This window comes from Epinephelus moara, chromosome 21 (genome assembly GCF_006386435.1).
Source record: "Epinephelus moara isolate mb chromosome 21, YSFRI_EMoa_1.0, whole genome shotgun sequence".
NCBI lineage: Eukaryota > Metazoa > Chordata > Actinopteri > Perciformes > Serranidae > Epinephelus > Epinephelus moara.
In genome coordinates this window covers 24,477,741-24,497,969 of record NC_065526.1, presented here as the reverse complement: position 1 = coordinate 24,497,969, position 20,229 = coordinate 24,477,741, and the positions used below count along the sequence as shown (strand labels likewise).

Genomic DNA, 20,229 nt, shown 5'->3' with positions numbered 1-20,229 from the left:
TCGTCTTACTGTACTTCAAAACATTGCATATCATTACATATGCATATAAGCATGCATGTAAGTCAGCAAATGCCAGTCACTAATGGAGCCACTTTTACTATGTTAACAATGTAACAGAGCCTGTTTGGAAATCTGCAAACTGGATGGTAACACAGACAGTTTTGTCAAGCACAACAAAGAATGCGCAAACATTTAGCTGGCGTATAATTAGAGTTTAGTGAGAGTTAAGCTCCCTGGCCTGCAACCAATAAAAATGTTGACTTGCTGATTTACAGTGGACATTGGACGGTGGCTACGCTGATGGATAAGAAGAGAACTGAAACTGTTATGGCTCGAAGCTGAAGCCAAGCTCCCTTGACAGATGAAGGCTTTTGTGGAAAACAGCATAAACACATGCAGTGGCTTGTTTGAGTTGTGCCTGAAGGGAAATTTGAAGTATGATTCTTTGCTGAAAACGTGGTCGGTATTGTGCAATAAAAATTCTTATGAAATGTGCTCTACTCAGTGTTCCCTAACCATAATTGAGCAAACAACGCAAACAACTGCTTTGTGTTTATGTCTGTGCTGGATTTGTCCAGTGTTTTCTGCCTAACTCCTGCTTCTACATCTGGCACTGGGTCACTTTCTAATGGAAACATTTCATATATGTTTGTGTAGAGGCCGTTGATTCAACCTTTCAACTACAGCAAAGAAACATAGAAGAATTACAGAGAGATTGTGATCAGTAAATGTGTTTCATTCCTCAACAGAGGGCAGCTGTAATTGTAATCATTGGTTTAATCCTATTATCTTAAGACAATCAAACAATTATCTCATTTTATCCGAATGACAAATTCATTTTCTGTTGTTAGCAGGTTAATTGTCCTGTTATCTCCAGACAAAGAAAACGTTTTTACATGATAACAGAAGCTGATTTGGGAAGTTTGTTTAAAAAGATCCAAGAAATTTGACAGTATTAAGATCTCGCACTGTGTGAAATGTGGGTATGTCTTGATTTACAAATATGTGACAACTGAGTCCGCTGTGAACCTATTCAGGGTTGGCATAATGCGGGAAAGTGGGACTGATTACTCAGAGCCCCAGTGGAAGAGGGGCCCTTATAAAAGCCTGGAATGAAAGGTTTGGTTTTATTTGTACTTTTTCTTAGCAATAAGTGCCATAACTAAATTAAAATTGGCTGAATAAATCCCTTGAAAGACTGAACTTTGTATAAAAAAATAGTAGAAGCTCTCTTAAGCACCTCTCTCAACTTAAAGTCGCAAATGGTTTTGTTTGCCCCTGCACTAGGATTCATCTCTAAATGCAGCAAGAGCCGAGTGAGTGACTGCCTATGCCACTGAAGTTCCAGAGTACACTGTCATGTCTTCTTTACCCGTGTTTGGGAAATCAAAAATGTTTCAAAAATGAAAAGAAAGACAGAAAGGAAAAACGGTGCATGAGAGAGACATGGATCAAGAGAGGAAAAGCAGAGGGGCCCACGGAGACTGCTTATGCACAGGCCCAGAATTTAGTGCTACGTGTCTGAACCTCCTCACAAGTTAAGAACAAACTGACATCCTGAAGAAAACGCAATCCTAGATCACTGGAGGGGAATTTGATAGTTTCTCTATTATTCTTTCAACTTTCATTGCCCCTGATTTAATGACACCCTTAGGATAAAGTAAATCAAACCTCTGTTCAAAAGATTGATTTAAAACCTGCTCAAGAGTTGAAAGCACTGAAAAGCATACTTTTCAGTTATATTTTTCAGTGTCATGTTGTGGTACATTATGTAAGGAAAACGTGTACACAAAGAATGATGTGTTAACTGTCTTTGTATAAGGAGGGCTTGCCTCCAGCTTTAAATGCTGTTGCCCTCTGGTGGCAGATGCAGTGAACTTCTTTGGCTTTAAACTGGAAAATGACACATGCAAAGCAGCAGATCACTTCAGCCTGTACACAACATAAAGCTGTAAAACACCCATATGAAAATAGCTGGGTTAGACAAAAATGTCAGTTAACAAGGGACTGTTCTTTATTTATTACAGGAGGCGGGTGGCTGAGGTGTGACTTTGTTTTATTTTGCTTTGTTTTGTTTATTTAACCCTCCCCACAGCTAGCTTCCCTGAGTGATTAGGTGAAATGCATGACCCTCCCTCCACCATAAATTAGATTTAAGACTTTTAACACTTGCCTTTTAAAGTGTGAAAGTTAAAAGTTATAAAAATGAAATCCCAGAGTTGAAAAAAGCCTCAGTTTTTCCACTCTTGTTGTGCATTATGGTTAGTTCATGCAAACAGTTTATTTTTGGCCAAATTAATTGTAGAATAAAGTGATATTGATCTATTTCTAATTTAAACTCAGATTTTGTTTTTGTTTTTTTTCCTAAGTAAGCATTTGTCCCACATAATGTGTTCAAGGACCATCAGAAATATGAAAACCGCATGATAATTTTTGTTTTTGAATTTTCTGGCTATGATAAATGGTGTAATTTTGGCAAGTTTTTAAACTTTTGTAAACATAAAAAAAATCTTTTTAAAAAAATTGCTTTTTGAAATTCCAACCAAATTACAACCATTTAAAGTTGTATGCACCTCCCCACGCCAAAATAAAAGACATATGGCCCTTCCCAGTGCTTAAAACAATATCTGACATGCTTCCCTCTTTTTGCAGCACTCCCTCCCCCCTCATAAATAACAAACAGTCCCTAATATCCAAAGAAAACTAACTAAAAGATGTCAAACTTCATATTCAAGTTTGCTTTTGTCTAGGGTCCCCAAATGCCAAAGCATGTGCCACTGATGGGTTTGATCAAAGCAAAATGGCTTTGCTGTGTTTACAGTTCTGGGAACCAATCAGCTCTGCAGTGCCGCAACAGTCCATGATGTCTGATTCACAACATAGTAAATGTGGCCTTCATAAAAGGTAGTGATGCAATGAGTGAAAGCTGGTGGAAAAAATGCCTGTTTCAAAACATTCAACAAGGGTTTTGCAAATGTTTTACGAGGGAGGAAATGTATTCAAGATGATTGTTAGATCTCACACAATGTGTTTGGATGGCAACACTGATGTTAAAAAAATCTCAACAGGCTATCTTTAATTAAGTCTGTTTAGTGAAATTACTCATTCCTGAAATGACTGCAGACCATTGCCAAAGCCTACCAAAGAGCTTTGGATTTTTGTCTTGATTAAAATCCCTTTCATTAACGTCCATAATAAACACGCATGTTAATCATCACGACTGTTTTTATCCAAGGCCCAGCTGTGTGGTAGCTTCAAACCTATTAACTGTCTCACTGTGAGGAAGCATTGCGCCACCTTGAGCATAAAGGTAAAAATGATGAGACGCTGTTTGAACCCATGAAATGTGAACTATGCTTGTTTGCCTTCACATTATTGGCTGTCACAGCAAATACCACCACCGACTGTGCAGTAACACTTCAGGAGAAGGCTGTCGACTTACTGCTGCAACTGGAAAAGGTAATATGAAGCAATGTTTGAAGAAAAATAATAGTTTGTGAACTGTATATCCAAGACTAGAATAACCCTCAATGTGGGAAGGGTTTAAGAAGAAACCATTGTGAGAGCCAGTCCTTTTTTTTCGACACAGTGCATGAATCTATTACTATATGACTTATCTATGACTCACCTTTGCTATTGATTCACCCACCCTCCTGTCACATCTGACTTGGAGTATTTATCTTTACAGCAGAAGCTTATGTTTTTGACTTTTTGTCAGCTCCTCTTTTGTCCTGAAACAAGGCCTCCTCCTTCGCCTCCCCAAACCTGTTATCCCTCAGGAGCATCTCTTGAGGTTGTTGTGTTATTGTTTCACTGCGCAGATCTTTTATCTTTTTATTGTGGATGCTTTTGCTCCTGCACCTTGATCTCTGCAATATTTTCCTACCCCTGGCAATTTGTCTCATCCCTCAAGGCAGTGGCGGCTTATGTTTTTGACATCAATCACCATGGCAACAATGATGCCAACTAAGCTAATTCCATGACAACCCAAGAAACTTCATCCTCTGGGAAGATCAGATGTGACCCTGGAGATCTTATTTTTTTCTGTCAAATTACTCTTTCCAAGGTCATAAGACATGTATGTTATTCATATTCTAATGCAGACTTCTTGGGCCACTCAGTGCAACATTTACTACTTTGACAACTCCTTTTTAATGTGTGTTATCACAGCATGGTAGGCTACATTTCTACAGGGGCCTGAGGAGTTGCTGTAATAGGTTATGCTATCCAAATCAACTTTAAGTTGCTCTTAAAGGTTGGAACATGTGCTCCACTCAAAACATAAACAGACTGACAGCCACGGACAGTATTATTTTTATTTTTATGTATGACTGACGGGCACAGGAGAAAGCCGGGGGTCGCTCACTGCAATAGTAAACGGTGGCAATGTGCTCTCTGCCACTGAAAACATTTCTGCCTCAACTTGTATTATCTGCGCGGTGGGTTGTGGGTGTGTGAGCGTCGAAGTAAAATGGCGGACTTGGCAAACGAAGGTGAGTAAGTGGCAGTATGAGAAAAACAATACAGCTACTGTGCTGATATAAACGGCGCCTATACATTGTCTGCATATTTAATAACTGGAGTGATGCCGCCTGGCCGCATGTTAACAGCGAGTTCGGGTGAATTATAGCTTCGCGGCGTTTACAAGACTACAACGTTAGCAAGCAGGCTAACAATGCTAACGGCTGGGCTGTGGGTAATACCTGGAATGCCTCGGAACGCCCTCGAATGCTGCCTGCCACTAGCTGGCTTACCTCCCTAACGCTAGCGCCCGGCTATTTATAGGCAGTATGTTTTGCCATTTGTGGTGAGCTAAAAGATCTATTGTGGAAGTGAAGCAAGGCTTTTTAGGCCAAAGATGTAAAAGCACTGTTTGTAAGTCGGCTAACAGGGTGATGTTTCAATTGATTGGGAACGTTTTAGTACGACATTCTCCTTGTTTAATGTAGTTAGCGCTCACTTGCAGGGTTGCCTGGCGTTCATTTAGGCGCGTAGAGAGAAAAGCGTAAGCTAAGGGACAATGCTGTGGTGTAATCGCTGATCCCTTTCTATTCTGCATTTATTCTGCTCAGATCTACTCGTCATTATGTTGATGTATTAAATATGGGAGAATTCAGTGAGTATCTTGGTGTCATTGCTTGTGAGGCGAGATGACTCATGCGGGATGGAGCGCATTAGCAAGCTAACTATAGCCAATAAGCTAAGCTACGTGCGGGGCTTTAGGGAACAACCGGTGGGGCCGACTATTTGCTGGGTCGGGTCAGATAGTGTAAATGCTAGCTGGTTATCATAAGCCGGGAGCGTCGCGGGCTGCTTGGATTTCTGCAGTGAATATCAGTGTTGCATGCCGGAAATGTTACAATCAGTAGCTGAGATAGCTGTCTGCAAGCCGCAGAGAGAGTCAAAGCTGGATGTTAATATAGGTCACACAGTAATCTCTTGTTTTCTGCCATTAAACGTGGTCATACATAAACAGCTAGTATTAGCCATGAGGGGTTGTGTTTGACACGGCGAATCTTGGTCCAGTAAACAATCCTGGCAATGTGCTGTTGCCTATTTGGCTGTAACCGCGTGTATTTCTGCCCCGGCAAGGCTCTCAACGACAACGATGTTACACCTGCTCAGTGTTATAGGCCCAGCCTAGACAGAGGAAAACCTTTGTCTGCTAACGTTATAGGATTACACATCTTACAGAGGTTACAGTGTAAAGGTAGACGCATTAAGGTGACATGAAATTATTATCCTACCTGGCGATTGCTATTATGGGTTAGCCATGACAATAGCTTATAGCTGCAACAAAATCTTTGGTAGTGAGCTGAAATAAATCACCTTTTTGATTACTACAGTAGCTACAGTTGCTGTGTGGCCTTGTGGAGTCACTGAAAGTTTGATGGCTATGTGATACATTGCTATTTACATGAATGTCCAGGTTAGATCAGCATAATGTGATTTATTCTTCCTTGTAGTCCTAATAGGATTGCATGATTTTCTGCAGTATGATTAAGAGTTGATTTCTCTGGCTGACATCATGGTTGGAAATTTACTTTTTTTGTCCACCTGCAACTGTGACTGGTTAATTCCAAATCTCCATGTCACTCAATAGATTACCATTGGGTATTTTTGGGGCAGGTGAGTAAAGCAAATCTAGCAACCACTTGCATATTTTTACCAGCATTTGATAGTGGCTGCTGCTAATTTTCAACCCTGGCTAACATTGACTGAAATTCGACATCAGCATTATAGGCGTGCATTTTCTTGAGTCACCTTGGTCGGATTGTTTTCACACTTCCCTCTTTTACGCTTATTCTTTGACGCAGCTAAATCTGGCATATAAATAAACTGTTCACAGTTGTGTTGTACTCACTGGAAGCTTCATCAGAAGTATTTATAGAAAGGTAAGCAGTATAAGTTTTCAAACCAAAACTTGTCCTCCATACAGTCTGTGAAATCTAGGATGTCTAAATGCATCTCCGCATATTTTTGGTTGGTTTTTGGAATGATATGTTAATGCCTGCGGTGTCACCGTGCATTGAAATTTGGTGTTTAATTTAGTGCAAGATGATTATGCTTATGCAAATAACATTCTAGCTCTATGAACACTCATGTTGTTGTCACTGCTTTTAAGAGGAAAATCAGAGCCATGAAATGAGAAGGCTATAGCGTTACCTTTTTTGTTTTCTACTCTAAACCATGAAGAAGAGTCAAACAGATGGGGTTGCTATAAACTTTAAGTTAGTGCTTGGATGACTAGCCTACATCTTCTCTTAACAGACAAGCCTGCCATAGCGCCTCCTGTGTTTGTTTTCCAAAAAGATAAAGCACAGAAGGTAAGTTTCTCTACGTTATTTGTATGTGTCGAGACTTAAGCCATAATTATGATTTTGCAGACTTTATTTATACTGATATTCAATCTGCAAAAAACACACATTGCAGAGCAGTTGTTGAGCTCAAATCCTTCGCTTTTCTTGCAGCGATCTGCGGACGGCTCAAGTGCAGAGGATGGAGAAGGTAAATTTAACGTCCAGACTGACCACTTACTTAATATTATCTTTCTCATATGTTTATTGAAATTGTATTATTATTAATATTTTGTTACCATTTTCAGATTCAGATAAAGATGAGGGAAGCTATTGCCCCCCTGTGAAAAGGGAAAGGACCTCATCGTTCCCACCCCCACATTCTGGTAAGGGCACGTGGTGACTAAGCAGAGCATTTGTTTTTCTTAGTTTCTTGCTTGTGGTGTACACATTGATTTGTATGCTGAGTGCAATGCCTGTTCGCTACTTTGCAGTTCCCAAGAACAATGTATTCATGCCCTCAAGTTTCTGCCAGTCTCCAACTGGGAACTCTGACTCTGAGCCAGGTGAGGCATCCAGACCACCATTAGTTTCTCTTCATAGCTTAAAGGCCCCCTGCAGTAAAAATCTTAGTTTCATGGGTCAACACATTTTTTTAAAACAGTTTAGGCCAACAAATACAATAAGTTGATTGGTCAACAGTAATGTTTGCTCTTTTGCGCACCCATGCATTTTATGTCTGAAAGAATTTTTTAGCATATGTTTATGTTTTCTACTGTTGTGACATCAGTAGTTGCAAATAAGATGTCAGTAAAATTTTGTGTATTCCCTGCCTGCAAATGCACCCCATTCACTCTGAACAGCTCAAGTTAACTCGCATGTGGTAGTTTTACTTATGAGCTAGCCCTTCAGGTATCTGCTGTTGAAGTCTGACGCTATTCATGGAATGCAGTCACAGAGTGACATGGACAGCCAAATTCCAAAGGCATGAGTGATTTTAAATGATATGAGAATTAACAGCAAAATAAATTTACTCCAAATTTCCTTTTTTATATGTAGTATTAATCCAACAAAATGAATAAATATATAAGGGAAGAAACTTACTGTGCCAGATAAGTGCAGTCAAGTTGGACATCAGTTCAGGCTGGTTTGTTGCATTTAGCTTCTGGTTGAGGTCTGGTTATTTCGAAATGATTTGGTCCTCCTCTCTTTCTGTCTATGGCTGCACCATTGGTCTGTGTCATGTGTTGCAAAAAGAACACGCAGTATACCCGGCAAAGAGAGGTGAAGGCTTTTTGTTGCAAGCTAGTGAGCTAATTGTCAGTTTTAGTGCAGTGCCCCTTCAAAGCATGCCTGTTCAGAAAAGGCTGATTCCTTGGCCTGTGGTATAGCTACTTGCAGCTTTCTTGAGAATAATTTCGCACTTGACATTGCACTTCCTTGGGTCCTGAGCAATACACCTGGGCCCCAAACAGCTATAGATTTATTATGATGTTTAGGTATGAAAATTGTTGATTTATGTGGCTATTATAGCTCATTGTACAACAAAATAACAAACAAAAGCCAACTTAACAGTTGACTACCTATAGTGTACTCCTACTTCAGAGGAAAACACAATAGCCTACATTTACCAGATAGAAACATGTTACAGGTTACATTGCAGATTCAGTATTTGCTCACAAAAAATATAACAGTTAAACTACTCAGCATTATATTAGAACTGAATACTTCGCCTTAAACAGACATTAAGTTAATTTAAGTGCATTACTAATAATGCCTCTCTTTTACTCTTAACTTTAAGTCAAAATTTGAATGCAGGACCTTAACTCTGCAGTACTAATAGTTTTGATATTTAATAGTTTTGCTTTGGAAAACAAAGTTTGGAATACTTCTGCTATTATTGGCAATACCAACCTTCCCAGTCAGAGAAAGACTGACAAGTAAAGCAAGACAGTGTTTGCCTGGGGCCCCCAGATCACTTAATCCACCTCTGACAAACACACCAGTAAATATTAATGGATGTAATGATTTCCGAATGGGTGTATTAGTCACTTGCTTTGACTTAACCATTGCATTCATTAAGTACACAGTGGATTTTAATAGCAAAGGCGTGTGGCCAGCGGCCGGTGTTTTAAGTTAGCATGGCAGACTTACACAATGGCCGTAGGTGAAGATATGCTTGACTCAGTCCACACCACTGCGGTTATAAAGTAGAGCATCGATTTTAATAGCAGGCATTAGAGTACACGCACTCCACACACTTGGCGACTTTCTCACCAGACTTTGAGACTTTTGGAGTTTTTTTTTTTTTCAGTGCTTCCTTGCATCCGGGAACAAAAGCGTTAATTCGAAATGCTCAAAATGTTTGTGTCTACTCCAATGTAACATCTCCTGGCTCTCTTTCTTTATCTGATGACGACTCTCTGCAGAGCCCTGTAGCCCCATGCCACAGAGCGCTGTTTGCTTGTTTATTCAAAGTTTATTAATGTTAAACGTGTTACGTGTCCAAGTCACACCAAATTCGACACTGCATATCCTTGTGTCCCCAGCAATACATCTGTTAAGTGTGAAGTAGATAAAATGAATGGTTCCCAAAAAATGTGAAGGACACGCACACACACACACATACATACATTTATTTATACAGAGGTTCCTTGCATTAGAGTTAGCTTAAATTGATTAGAACATGCAAGACAAGAGCTTCTCAAAATCCCCAGTAATTCAGAGGTGGCCTCTTCATTGTGGAAACATTATGACCTTCTAAGACCCATGACCATGCTGGCACAATATGTACTTCTGTTCCTGATTAAAACGGTTTGATGTGCCAAGTTCAGCTTGGAAACAAGTTCTAAGTTTATCAACCAAATGTATGATGCCAATATTGGAAAAAAAAGTAGTGCTTGATATTGGTAACAGCAGAGGGTTTATTATTATATGGTGCCAAAGTGTCATGTGCTGGTAGTTGGATGCTGTTTGTTTAGTGCCACTGACTCTACATGTCAGAGGAATGGCTTATGAGGGATTATAAGCCAGTTGTGTTTTGTGTCAGTGGGCTGCTGTGTTGTGTTCTGTAAAGATTTACATATATAATGGCTGTCCCCAGATTAGTTATTTCCTGTTTGAGAGAAAGCCCTTCTTTCTCTCTTTAAAAAGGAATAAAATATAACATTGACTGTGGGTCTTAAATTTTGTCAGTTCAAGTCGGTAGGTTAGGTCCTAAACATGCATGTACCGAATAGGTTCGGCTTGTGCACACTATATGATGAGGTTTGGGATCCCCTGTGGGTCAGACATACAGTATTCATCATATCGCTGTTCGTAGCAGCATGCTGTTCACCATCTCTGAAAGAACATTTCACCATGTGCATTTTGTGGGAGGGAGTAATGCAAAACTGAAATCACACTGTTATTGTGGAATTTTGACTGCAGTGGGACTTTAACAAAAATGTATGTGTGTTTTTGTGAATTATTTAAAGTGTACATCTCTGCTAATAATATGTGTTATTCAATTTATTTGCTTTGGATTTGATTGCTTGAATTCTAATCAATAGCTCAATTGTTTAGAGTTGGCAGGAGTAATATCAGTATTTAACACAGCTTTTCAGAGAGGACGCAGCATCCACTTGAGTAAACAAACAGGGCGTTATTAATAAGCGCTTTTAGCATATTGCATAAAGCACATATTTGGAAGTGAAAACTAAGATGAACACACTAGGAATCAAACACTGATTGATTGTAAAACTACACACAGTGCACCTCCATGTCCTAAGTATTATGCTGGTTAGTAAAATGAAGTAAAGGCCCTGGTTGTTAAAAGATGAAGAAGTTTTGTTTAAAATTTATGCTCACTAGAAAAAGGAATGATCTCATAAAAATGCTGCTGATAAAGAGGATGCGCTTTTTACAAGTGCTCTCAGCTTTCTGCTTTAGCGCTGATTAGGGCCAGGTCATGTCAGGCTAATAAAGCCACTGAGATGGAGAGTAGAAATAGATCATAGGCCCTAGAGCCCGCCATGTTACTGCACAGGAGTTGGATTGCTGCAACAGAACTCTTGAGGCTCTTCAAGGGTTGCTGTGGTAACCGGGCCTGTGGTCAGAAAGGTGCAAAGACAGAAGGAACGTACCCTTTATATGTTGCTGTGTGACTCTTGGATCTTTTTTTAATGTCCGCCCTCTCTTGTGCTCCCTCTCACCAGAGGAGAAGCCTGTGGGATTCCGTTTAAAGCCACCAACTCTCATACATGGACAGGCACCAAGCTCAGGTTGGTGTTTGAGGTTGTAAGCCTTCGTGGAATTTTTTCTCACACTGACTTGACTGAAACGGAACAAAGACTTGAAGTTGAACCCAGACTTGCATCCTTTATATATGACCCTTCTTAGAAATGGAAATGATACATCCAGACTTGAACATGTAGACCCAGAACATCTCATTGTGTTCAAAAAGTATGAGACAAGTTGGCTCTGTTGCAGGTGTCCCAAGTCAGAAACCCAAGGAGCAGCAACGCAGTGTCCTCCGCCCTGCAGTCCTCCAGGCGCCGCCGCCCTCTAAATCACATATAGAGTCCAGTGGGTGCAGCTTGGAATCAGTTGTTGATACTTGTAAAACATTCTCAAGTGTCTGATAATTCAGCTTTGATTATTAATAACTTGCATATTGTGTTTTTGGCATATGCCGTACAGGCTAAATATTCTTTGGGACAGCAGTAAGAAAAAAAAGAAACTATCTTTGTCCTTTCTGTCTGTTCATTTAGATTCCAGTTGTGGAACCAACGGTGTGAAAAAGTCATCAGATGGGGCATCTGTGACCCAGTCCCTCTTCCTGAACAACACAGAGCACTCAGCCAGCTTGGCCAAGTCACAGGTGAGGAGTGGGTAAATCTGCCCGTTATAATCAAGGGTTTGTTATTGATAAATGCTGCCTATCAGCTCAGTACAGGCTTTGTTTCAAGAATTAGAAAGAAAGTGTGTAAAAGCATTAAACTGAAGGTCATTTACAGAAGATTTGTTATTTCCGTTCTCCTCTGAAATGAGGAAGTATATTGTATCTGGTGTTGATCAAAAGTCATGCAAATGTTAGATATCAAAAGATTCACTGTGTTATTTTACTGTATGTAAAAGTTGCTTTCAGAGCTATGTTAAAAGCAATGTTTTAGATTTTTTTTTTTTAAAGAAAAGTCGACTATAAAGTTGACACTGCTTTTTCTTTTTTTTTCTTTTTTTTTTTTTGGTTCCCATTTCAGAAACATGAAAATGAGGAAGATGGAGCAAGTGGTGACAAAGATGGAGACGAAAGAGAGAAGAAGGAGACAGATGTAGCAATATCTTTTGTGTTTGGTCAGAATATCAAAGACAGAGCAAAGGTGGGTTGCCTTCCCACTCGTCTTAGTCTTGTTTTTAACGTACAGTGGGTGCAAACCTGAGCTGAGAATGTGACAAACCAAAACAGATATGCACAGTTAAATGTCTCAGACAGAGGAGGGGCTTTTACACATTTGAGGGGATACTCTGTCTTGTCATAGTGTACATTTTTTTGTAAGTGTTTCTATTCTAACACTTTGTCATGAGTCTCAGTTCTCGCTTAGATAATTTCCTGTAGTGTTTTGTGGTCCCAGTTCCTGATAAGAGATGCATTTCCTGTGGTGCTCTGCAAAATGGCTGATATTTTTCTGTATGATTTTGAGGTCAATCTGGAATCTGGATGTTTGGACAAGATTTTGAAAATGGTCACTTGCTATACTGCACATTAGGAGTTTCTTTATTGTTGATTTATAAAAGTTTTATGGTCTGTCTTAAAGTTTGGGTCATTTTTAGCATAACTCCTAATTTAACACTTCTTTTTCTCCAGTTGGAAGAAAACAGTACAGAAGGCAAGTCAAAGGATGGTGTGTTGCCGGACTCTCAATCAGAGGGCACTAATTATTTCTTACAGTACATCTCTACCCCAAGGTAATACAATTGTGTCCTCCTTCGAGTATTTTTAGCAACTCATCTTCATTCATAATTAACTTTCATCAACTCTTTTTTTTTTCTTCCCTGTGTCCTTTCAGTTCAAAAAATGCCACAAACAGTACAGACAGTGGGGCAAAATTTGTTTTTGGGCAGAACATGTCTGAACGAGTTCTGGTGAGTTGATGCAACCTGCTGTAAACTGAGTCTGCTGTCTGCCATATTGAAAAACTCCTACAAGTTCCACTGATCACCTTTGTTGTGTTTTCAGAGCCCCCCGAAGGGCGAGTCCGCAAATGAGGAAACTAAAGAAGTTTCAGCTGCCCCTGCTTCAGAGCCCTCATCACAGGAAGCCACCCCAGAGAAGGGTAAAAACACAACTCCACTGATGTTGAAAAAGTGTTTGATGTTTGACTGTACTAATAGATTTAAGAGAGATGCTTGGCTGCAACCCAGTGATGACTAAAAACAACAAAAGCAAGATCTGGTGTGATAAGATAAGCAGTTTAACAGAAGCATATATATATTATTAGGCTGGATGGTTTATCGACTTTTTAAGGTACACCGAGATACTTTCAAACGAGATATAGGATGAGACAATACAGATAATATCAATATAATTTGCTGTTGTGTTAAATTACCCATTTCTTCGTAAAGCTGTGCGTGTGTGCTAGGGTTGTCATGAGAACCAGTACTTCGGTACCAAGACGATGCCAACACGCAAAAATTACGTCGGTACCTGTTTTGTTTTTTCGGTACCTTAAGTAACAGATACAACTTTGCCTTCAGCGGGCCGTGTCGGTTCCTGTCGGAAGTGACTCGCACTCTCTGCGCAAGTTCTCCTGCACAGAGGGAGACACCGGGCGGTACTCTGTTTTAAATCTGTTGCTGTTGTTGTAAACAACGTGCTACACAAACATCGGTCCCTCTGATGAAAGAAATTCCCACAGTAGCACCCATGCAACACAGCTCTGCTGTGTGTGAGACAGAGCCACTTGTGTATTTGAGTTGGGGGTTTGTGTACTTTTTGTGAGATGTATCGATAGCGAATTGCCATACAACTTGGTAGTTGTAGTCTATTGTGCGATGGTGAGACGGCGACAGATGTGTTTATAAAAATGTATACAAGACGGACAAACTCTGTATTGTACAAATATTTAAAACAGTGTCTGCATTTTGCGGTGCTATATTCATTTGAAAGGTCATGAAAAATGAAAAATTCCCCCAACACAGAGTTTGAATAGTCGCAAACTACAATGAACTAGATACCTTTATTCTTGTGCTCAAATTTTTGGGCTGTACTACAAAGGGCTGCAACTAACAATTATTTTCATTGTTGTTTAATCTGTTAAAAATGTTCTGAATTAATCGATTGTCTGGTCTTTAAAATGTCAGAAAATTTTGAAAAATGTCAATCAGTGTTTTCAAAAGCCAAAGATGACGTCCTCAAATGTCTCATTTTGTCCATAACCCAAATATTTTCAGTTTAATAACTAGAAAATACACAATGAATGGAATCAGAGAATTTAATTTTTTTTCGTAAAAAAGAAAAATGACTCAAACCTTTTTATTGAATATCAAATTAGCTGGTGATTAATTTTATAATTGATAACTGATCAATTGTTGCAGCTCTAGTGCTACAGAACTTTCAACCTTTGTAGCACCAGTGCAATGTGCAAAGAGTTAAAGTACAGCCCTGCTATTTGTTTCAGGTCATTTTTCATTTACTTGTTTTACAGCTGTTTATATTCAAACCTGGAAGACAACCCTGTCTTTGCACTTTATTTTAATCACAGTTGGTTTTAATTAAAGTACATCAGGCATCTCACATGTGGCTTTGACTTACAACTGAACATTTTGCCCACTTTGTCGGAAAAAAAACAAGATGTAAATTGTGTGTCACCCATCAGCCTAAAAACACCAAGATATGTTTGTTGCCCATGTCACCCAGCCCAATATGTTACATAAAGTTTTTAATATCCACATCAGATTTAGTTGGGAGCAAGTGTTTGATTAGCACCTCATAAAGAGCTGTGGTGTAATAAATACTGCATCTTTGATTTGAGATCCAAATTCCAAACCACTGGTGATACATCCCACCCATTTCCTGAAACACTGAAGCAGTTGTTTAGTTACATTGTCCAGAACAAAGTTTATTCACAGTGAATGCAAAAACTGCTTAACAGAAACAAGGTGCAGCAAAGAATTCTTCTCATACCAAGAGTGAAGTGAATTGAATTCAGATTCGCTAGAAAATATCATCAGCTTGTTTTAGGGAAAAATAACACGTCACACATTTAACACTCGATACTGCATGACCTGGTTTGATGAAAATGGTTACAACAATGGAAGCTATGACTTTATACGTGTTTTGTTTTAGAGAATGGTATTTATTAGGTTTTAATCATGACCTCCTGCTTCATAACTAAGGGCGACTTGTTAACACAAATAGTAGTCAGTTAGATTGTGGGCTCAACATATAAGGCCACTTCACCTACTGGGATAATACTGTGCATACATTTGGTGGTTTGACAGCATGTTTCAGAGACTGTCGTGTTTGTCCAATGACAACGAAAAGACATTCAGCATTTCATAGCTGCTGCGTGTGCAGGCATTCATTAATGTGATCTCAGCTGAAGTGGCTCCTCTCTGCAAATAATCTGCAGCAGCCTGTGCAGCTCCTGTTTTAAGTGATGGAATGCAACCCTGGGTCTTTGACTATAACCCTTCAGCACTAGATCCAAAACCCAAAATTTTGCAGAAAACGTTTTGTTTGTGTCACTGCAAGAACGATATGGGGGTGAGAGGAAACTCTCACAAAGCATCCATCCATTTTCAGCTGCTTATCCAGCACCAGGTCGCAGGGGCAGAAGGCTGAGCAAAGTGCTCAAACTAACACATCAGTTTTTGATAATAATCTCAGAAACCAAATGTTAAACCAAGCGAGGTGCAGATTTCTTAACCCGTTGTATTTTATCTCAGCAGTGAACAGCGTGTCAGAGTCTTTGGAGGAGTCTGCAGCAGCTTACACCAAAGCCACAGCCAAGAAGTGCATCTTAGAGAAAGTCGACGTCAAAACTGGAGAGGAATCAGAAAGCAATGTTTTACAGGTAGGAGGCGGGCTCTCTTGATTCAACACGTGCAGTGAAAAAAACATGACATGAAGCAATAGTTTGTCGTCGCTCTCTCTTGCTTCAGATGCAGTGCAAGTTATATGTTTTTGAGAAGACTGCTCAGTCGTGGATAGAGAGGGGTCGAGGTTTGCTGAGGCTCAACGACATGGCATCAACAGAAGACGGCACGCTACAGTCCCGTCTAGGTAAGCACACCTGCAGAAATTTCTTGGGGCTGGAAAAAGTAAATAAACATCTGACTGTTAAGAATGTGCACAGTTTTGGTTTTTGTGGTTCCTGGTCAGGACATGGTTTGATTGAAAACTTGAATGATCATGTTTGTTTGTGAGCTGAATGTTGATTTAGAGATAACACGCTCTGTAAAACCATACAAATAGTGCTTGATTGTGGTTTTTATCGCCATAATTATTACAGTACCTGACACTGAACACAAGGGGGAGCCCATTCCTGTGATATATGCTTCTGTGGCCAAGGCACCACAGCATGCAGTTAAATGCAGTGTGTATGTGTGATGGTAGAACGGTTGTCAAAGAAAGAAAACTGTAAGAGTTGAAGGGAAAGTTGTTTTAACTTTAAAGTTGTTGGTGTTTTTTTTTTGTTTTTGTTTTTTTTATTTAAAAAATGGTATTTTGCATTACGACACTATTTCATAGGTTCATTCTGGATAATATTTCTGACCCTGTATTTATGCTGATGAACATAAAACTACTACAGTAACATCTCAGTTAATATCCTTAGTCATCTCACACCATTGCTGTTGTGTTTGTGTTTAACCCCTTCCAGTGATGAGGACCCAGGGCAGCCTCCGGTTGATCCTCAACACTAAGCTTTGGCCCCAAATGCAGGTGGATAAGGCCAGCGAGAAGAGTGTACGAATCACTGCCATGGACACAGAGGACCAGGGGGTCAAGGTCTTCCTAATATCGGTGTGTATCGCCAAACATTGGGTTGTGCAGTTTATTTTTTCAAGCTTGGGGAAGATTTCTTTCCGTCACAAATACCATAACCATAGGCTATTTTTTATAGCTTTATAATGTCACAAGCAGATGCTTCAGTTAAATAAAGCATGGACATCTGCTTTAATATCTCAGTTTAACACAAACAGGGCAGAAACTGAAAGCTTTGCCGTCACTGTTAGTACTTATTGACAAGACATCATTAGCCTGATCTGCAGACTGCTGGCTAGGTAGCTACTTGGCTATGGGAAATGACAGATAAGTTCATCAAAACACACAGCGAGCCCATATCTGCGAGTCTATTTTTGCAGCTGATGACTCATGTAAAGGTTATGTTAAGATTCACTGCAAGATTACCAGAGCCAGCAAGCCATCTTGAGTCACCACCGTCCCATAAACACATTTAATATAACTGTTCACCTCACAGTTTATGGGGCTGTTTTGACTCTTGGGGGATAATAAAGCTAAGTGTCATGACCTTTTGAGCTAAAGTAACCTTTGTGTGCTTATCTCCCAAGCCTAGGTATATCATAAAATAGCAGTTAGTGACCTTTATTTACCTAAAGTGCAGAGACAATGTGGGCCTACTTAAAAAGATGGGTTCAAATTAAATACAGGACTATATTTCTATTTTAGTAAAAAGCATCACTGTTTTCTGACCTGCATCTGTTTGATTCTGTTTTAGTAAATTCTTTATTTTTTAACATAAGTGCTGCTTATTAATTTCAGTTGGTGCCAAGCTACTGTTGAAATTCAAAACTTACTGTGCAGATGTTTCACATCAGAAGTCTTCCACTGGCTCAAAGGGTATAATCCCTGTTTCCAGGCAAGCTCATAATGTGAAACATCTACAAGAAGAATTGAGTTGTACTCCAGAGCCGCATTGATCAGGTTTGCTTTTTTTCCCCGTCAATGTGCTAAGTGGTTTCTCCCTCTGTGTCTCTACTCTTCAGGGTAGCTCTAAGGACATAGGTCAGCTGGCTGCAGCGTTACATCACCGCATCTTAGCCCTGAAGAGCAGGGTGGAGCAGGAGCCCGAGACCCCAGCAGCAACCATCCCTGAGGCCGAGGTACCGCAGTCCAACGAGGAGGACAGCGACGAGGAAGACAACGCCTCTGCCTCAGCTTCAGCCTCCACTCCTGCTACGAGTCAGTGATTTTTTTGTTTTGTTTGTGTGTTTGTGTCGTGTGTGGTTTACTTAATCTTTAGTCTGGCTTACTGAAAGTAGACTGTGGGTATAAAGCCTGTCATTGGCTGCCCCAGTTGAGACAATGCTGCGTTAACCATTTTCGAAGTTGCCACGTGAAACTAGTCTTGCACAGCCGGACTCATCTTCACACTTCGTTTTAGCGCGGTTCATGAAAGAACAACTTCGAAGCTAGCAACCTGCTTGCTAAAAGGTCTTTTAATGTTTTATTTGGTGTTTTCCTTTCTGGGGATTTAGCCATTATAATGCCAGTTCACTCCTGACACTATGTTGCAAGCATCCCTGGCATAGTGGCGCCCAAGACGGTTGTGATTGATACACAAACAAGTCAGAGCCTTTTTTGTTTCCCTAGTGCAGACTCATGATGTTAGCCAGACCTTTCTCCAGCGCTGGCACAATGTACGACTACTTACTCCTAAACCAAATTATTTCCATGTTGGTGCCACAACAGCAGTTTGTTTTGCGTGTTTTGTATATATTTAGACCACTGGCCTGCACATCCATGTCAACCTGCTGTCACTTTGCTCTCCTGCAGGTAATTCAGAGGGAGGAGAGAGCCAGGCAGCAGGAAGCACATAGCGTCTCTCTTGGACAGCCTGCTAAGATGCTGCAATTGAGGCATTTTGCTGTAGGCATCTCCATGGACACCCCTTGACCAACATTGGTCCTCCAGACCAGTACTTTTGGATATTAGAAGTCTAGCTCCAGGAAATAACCCCTTGTGCCGGAGTGTCTCACCCAACTCGTGCAGTTCATCTTCTTCTGCATTCAGCGTAATATCTGGAGTCGTTTCTTCCCTCCCTCTCCTGTTTTGTGTTTTATTTTTGTTTTCGAGTATTTTTTCCTCTCCCCGATAGCAAAAATAAAGACTTCAAAGCTTTGGTTTGGGACTTTTCTGCTCATCATATTGATGAGTGTAAGGGTGTTTTCCTCTACATTTTAAAGTATGGCACATGTTAAGACTGCAGTTTCTACTTTGGGACCTTTTTACTCACTCTACAGCCGTACCTCTGGACGCCACACATCCAGAGGAGCTTCATTCACAGTGTATTTGACTAGTCATCAGTCAGTTGTTCCTACATTGAGCCCAACCCTCATCCTACTCCCCCTCCATCCCAACCAGTCCGTGCGTTAGGTTTTGGCAAATGTAATTTATTTTGGATCGTCATTTTCATGAGGCATCTCAACACATATGTGCTGTTTGTAATGGCTAGCAAAGACCACTCAAGTTGTCATTAATAGCAGTTTCTTATATTTCCTATTGACCTATATTATACAGAATAAAAGACTGAAACAATGCAGTTTCTGCTAATGTGAGTTAATGATGTGATGACAAAACGGCAGGATTCACCTAAATTTTTCTCTAAATTAATAAGATGTGTTAGTCATTCACCTTGTGGGTTTTTTATTGACTTTTTTTCCAATTCAAGAAAATTAACTCATCAGTCTACATTCTGCATGTAACTGTTATTTCTTTTTTTGTTTTCTTTTTCAGCATCCCATGGGTTTACTGTGTTGATACATATTTTTATTTTGAAAATATACAAACTTTTTATCCATTTTCATTTGGAAAACATGTTGGAATGAAGACTTAAGTTCATGTGTGGAAAATTTGAGTGATAACTGTAATACCCTTTTGAATGTCATGTACATTTGAATATATCATCATTTAGTAGCGCACCATGTTTTCTCATCTCCTCCAACTACCCCCTTTACAAAATAAACCATTTTGGACTGACATCTGGGATTTTTCCTTCTGAAACCTGATGAATAGCTGTACTTAAATTAAAATTGCAGAGTAAGACATCAGTAGAGTGTGGTCTAGTTTGACATTGATTGTCTCCTGTCGATGTATTAAATCAAAACATCAGGCGAAGAAAGGGAGAGGGCTTCATCTGTTCTGTATTCATGTGTTGAGTCTGGCCCACAGGTTGATGTATGCTGTACCCCGATTGCTTGGAGCAGGAATAGGACCAAAACTTGCTTATATACAGTATGCATCACGCACAAGGTCATGAATATTTGATGCATGTACCTATCATAACAGCCCAACACAATCACAGACATTCAGAATATAGGAACATAACTGCTCCCAAACTCTCCTCCTTATCTGCCTCCCTGTAGTGACTCGGTGGGAAATGATTTTTCCTCAGTGTCTTCCATAAATGAGCTGGTGCAGACCTCAGAT

The 20,229-nt window shown here is 39.9% G+C and overlaps 1 protein-coding gene across 5 annotated transcripts; it reads left to right on the top strand.

Moving 5' to 3' along the window:
- The first annotated feature begins 4,436 nt into the window (after positions 1–4,436).
- Positions 4,437–19,777, top strand: ranbp3b (RAN binding protein 3b). 5 transcript variants are annotated; one of them, XM_050032563.1, is made up of 17 exons: positions 4,437–4,493; positions 6,772–6,827; positions 6,972–7,008; positions 7,106–7,183; positions 7,292–7,363; positions 10,994–11,059; positions 11,268–11,363; positions 11,549–11,658; positions 12,038–12,157; positions 12,643–12,743; positions 12,845–12,920; positions 13,015–13,111; positions 15,729–15,853; positions 15,942–16,062; positions 16,661–16,803; positions 17,787–17,982; positions 18,577–19,777. In XM_050032563.1, exons 1-17 carry the CDS (start codon positions 4,472–4,474, stop codon positions 18,618–18,620), a joined length of 1,560 nt encoding a protein of 519 aa, XP_049888520.1. In that variant the 5' UTR covers positions 4,437–4,471; the 3' UTR covers positions 18,621–19,777. The 5 variants fall into 5 exon arrangements, with proteins under 5 accessions (XP_049888520.1, XP_049888519.1, XP_049888518.1 ...); XM_050032562.1 differs by having other exon boundaries at positions 15,726–15,853; XM_050032561.1 differs by having other exon boundaries at positions 11,268–11,396.
- Positions 19,778–20,229: the final 452 nt, after the last annotated feature.

What these genes read in the sequence shown, in the direction of transcription:
- ranbp3b (XM_050032560.1), top strand. Translation starts at nt 4,472, where the DNA reads ATGGCGGACTTGGCAAACGAAG. An exon ending in GTTCCCACCCCCACATTCTG is followed by an intron (nt 7,184 to 7,291) that starts GTAAGGGCACGT and finishes GCTACTTTGCAG; the next exon opens with TTCCCAAGAACAATGTATTC. An exon ending in AGCCTCCACTCCTGCTACGA is followed by an intron (nt 17,983 to 18,576) that starts GTCAGTGATTTT and finishes GCTCTCCTGCAG; the next exon opens with GTAATTCAGAGGGAGGAGAG.